Source organism: Micromys minutus (assembly GCF_963924665.1).
Source record: "Micromys minutus genome assembly, chromosome: 19".
Taxonomy (NCBI): Eukaryota; Metazoa; Chordata; class Mammalia; order Rodentia; family Muridae; genus Micromys; species Micromys minutus.
In genome coordinates this window covers 32,355,579-32,358,937 of record NC_137954.1, presented here as the reverse complement: position 1 = coordinate 32,358,937, position 3,359 = coordinate 32,355,579, and the positions used below count along the sequence as shown (strand labels likewise).

The 3,359-nt window shown below is 46.4% G+C and overlaps 1 protein-coding gene across 1 annotated transcript; it reads right to left on the bottom strand.

The window, feature by feature from the left end:
- Nucleotides 1-1,155: 1,155 nt before the first annotated feature.
- On the bottom strand, nucleotides 1,156-1,596 carry LOC308433416 (uncharacterized protein; the record flags this gene model as incomplete). Its single annotated transcript, XM_080933479.1, has 1 exon — nucleotides 1,156-1,596. The coding sequence occupies one exon, from the start codon at nucleotides 1,594-1,596 to the stop codon at nucleotides 1,156-1,158; it is 441 nt and encodes a 146-aa protein (XP_080789605.1).
- Nucleotides 1,597-3,359: the final 1,763 nt, after the last annotated feature.

The following is a 3,359-nucleotide window of genomic DNA, read 5'->3' as shown; positions in this document are numbered from 1 at the left end:
TGTAAGCCATGGTGTTTTCACCACAGCAATGATAAACCTAATGAAGACAAAGGAAGGAAGGAGGCATGCATAAAACCCAGGCAGACCCTCTGAGGACAGTTTTCCAAATCTGCTTACAGCTTGACCCTGGACTTCCAAGCATGGGACACTATGAAAACATAACCACCTCTGATCTGAGCCAGCCACCCCAGATACTTGGTGGAAGCAGAGAAAGGACACTGGTGACATTGCTTTCTTTTTTCTTTTCCACTTTTGATCCATCTGGGCCCCAAGACCTTGGGTAGGTTCGACTCACAAATAGTGTGTTTCTTCTCCCATGACCCCTGTATCTCTCTGCAAATAGCCCCACAGACACATTCGTAGTTTCCCCAATCCATCTCCCAGGCAAGTCTAGATCAATCTAAATGCAGGCAAGCTGACCCCAGAGAACAGCCATCACAATGGTTGCGCCCAGCAGATTCAGGCCCATAGTGAGGCAGCATACCCTGGCAGGGATCTCCCGAAAGAGCAAAGCTGCTCAGATCATGGCTAATAAGTGGGAAGAAAATGAAAATTCTGAGCTGGAGACCATGACTTACAGAAAGGACCCGTCCCTCTTCAACATGCAGAAGATCTATCTGCCCTAGGATCAGCCATCACTGCCTGTCTGTGTTCACCACAGTCCATCCCGTCTCTAGTCCTCTGCTGCTAGATTTCCATCCAGAATGTCCTGTCTGTTGAGATGGAATTTATTTCTCCCCATGGAAAGACAGTTTAGGGACTAGAAAGCAAAGGAGACACAGGAGTCAACAATTTAAGAGAGGTTGGCTGAAGTTTATTAAGCAAGAGATGTTTTGTGATTACAGATATGTCGTTGCAATGGGAAAACAGGTGAGAGTTTCAGGCACTGTAGGATGTCACATAATAACACAGTCAGATTACATCTGCCAGTCATGACTGAATAGCAAGTGACACAGAAGGCCTGGGATTTATTCATTGCTTGGTGTCTATCAAGGGTTGGCAGAATATGAACTATAGAAACACCAGGCTGCAATGGTAATAAGCTCAGTTCCTGCTGGTGACTTACAGTCCCATCAGGAGCAGACAGACAGACAGAAGGACAGACTCACCTCTATCAGTTTCCTACATCAGAAGCCCAGAGGCTGGGCATCCCATCTAGCAGCAGCACTTCTTGCAGCCACACTTCTGCTGACAGCAGCACTTCTGCTGACAGCATCCCTTCCCACAGCCACAGCCGCAGCCACAGGAGCCACAGCCACAAGAGCGGCAGCAGCTGCGGCGGCAGCAGCAGACCAGCACAGGCCTGCAACAGCCACAGCAGCCACAGCAGCCCCCGCAGCAGCCACCGCAGCAGCCGACCCGGTAGCACCTGCAGGTGGTGCAGCTGTTGCAACCGCCACAGCCACCGCAGCCACAGCCGCCGCATCCACCGCAGCCACAGCCACCGCAGCCACAGCCACCGCAGCTGCCACAGCCACCACAGCCACCACAGCCACCGCAGCCTCCACAGCCACCGCAGCCTCCACAGCCGCCACAGCCGCCGCAGCCTCCACAGCCGCCACAGCCTCCACAGCCGCCACAACCACAGCAACCCATGGTGTCAGTAGAGAGGATTCAGATGCAGTGAGGAGAGAGACTCAGGAGAAGAGAGAGAGATGTGATGCTCCTCCTGCAGGGGGAGCTCCTTAAGTACCAGCCTCCTTGGAGGAAAGTAGCTATGTGACTCAAGACACATGACAGTACATGCTTCCTCATTCCTAACTATTCTGGGGTTCAAAAACAGTATAGTCATATCTCAGATATATCCTCACTAGAAAACATTTGGCTTAATAAAAAGAACTAGATTTGAAGTTCCCCTTTACATGTAGGAACCAGACCTTATAGACTTAAGCATGTGTTAACAAAACAGCTGCAGACACCTTCAAACTCAGCGTGATAGAAGAGAACAAGGAAGGATGGAGGTACAAGTTGGAACAAATAACTCAGCATCCATATTTTCTCCTTCTGAGAAAACTCTCCCAATGCAAAAGTGTGCCCCTAAGCACTTCCTGGATCTTACGTGAAGTGAAGAGGACACAGCTCATCATCATGAGCTGTGGAGAATGTGCTGGTACTGAGCACACTGGCCATCAGGCAGACTAGTGGCTAAAATGGCAAAAGACAAACGAAGCAGGAATTTTGACCTTAGGGTAGCCACTAAGAATTAGGGCCCAGTCAGAGATTTAGCTGCCTTCCAAGCCACGGGTAACAGCAAAGAGACTCAGCTGCAGGTTCTGTCCAAGCAACAAGATGGTGTTAGGTCTTGAGCTCAGAACAGGTTCTACTTCTGTGGGACATTTAGTTCCAAGAAAACAAGACAATGGTTTTGTGACCCCCAGATTCTTCAAAACATGGAATTGTTCTTGAAGTGTGTTTTCATGCTCCTCCAAGGTATAGTGAATAGGAGTGAGTTTACTTCAGATTATTCATTACAATTGGATATTGTTATTTGTTTATATACCTCTTTAGAAAAACATGTTTCTGCCACCTGTGGCTTGTCTGCCACATCTGGATTTTCCTTGTGATTGTATACTTTATTCATGAGGTTCTTCTTAGCCAGCAGAGTATATATTGTCCAATGCTCTAAATAAAGCTGGCTCTTGCATGAGACATTAGTTCATGTTCTTTATTGACTCCAATCCCCCAGGTCCCACCACCTCTAAGAGAGGTAAACAATTGGAACCACAAAAAGGGACCTAAGGTCGGCTGTGAAATAAGAGAGAGAGGCTCCTTGAAGAAGGAAGAGTATGAGAGCAATGTGGCAGAAAGGCTTTGCTTCATGCCAACCTATTCATCGATTTTTTTAAAGAAAGGAAGAACACAAGTATTAAAATCACAACTACTGGATCATTTGCAAGTTATTTATGATTATAATCCTTTGTTTCCAGAAGAAACATTAGATGAAAAAGTATGGGTCAAAGTCCAAAAGAACATTGAAAAGACATATAAGCAAGGGGAAAAGATCCCTGTTCAATTTTGGGTCACTTGATCACTAATTTGGACAGTTATCATAATGCTTTTAAAAGATAAAGAGGATATTAATCTTGAGAAGGAGATGACTAATTCCTTGAATGAATGTGAACTGGAAGAGCAAACCTTAAAAATGGTTAAAGAGTCAAAAATGTTTCCTCATTCAGGGAAGTAAAACCAGCACCACTGGTAAGTACACAGGTGAAAACTCCTCAGCTCCCTGACTGGAACCTCCTTCAGATATGGATCCATTGCCTGGAGATGGTCCTGGAGCATGGGGTGAAGAATTTGAATTCTCTCCATTCTAGAACTCTAGAACGTTGGTTTAGAACCTCTAAACTATGACCTCT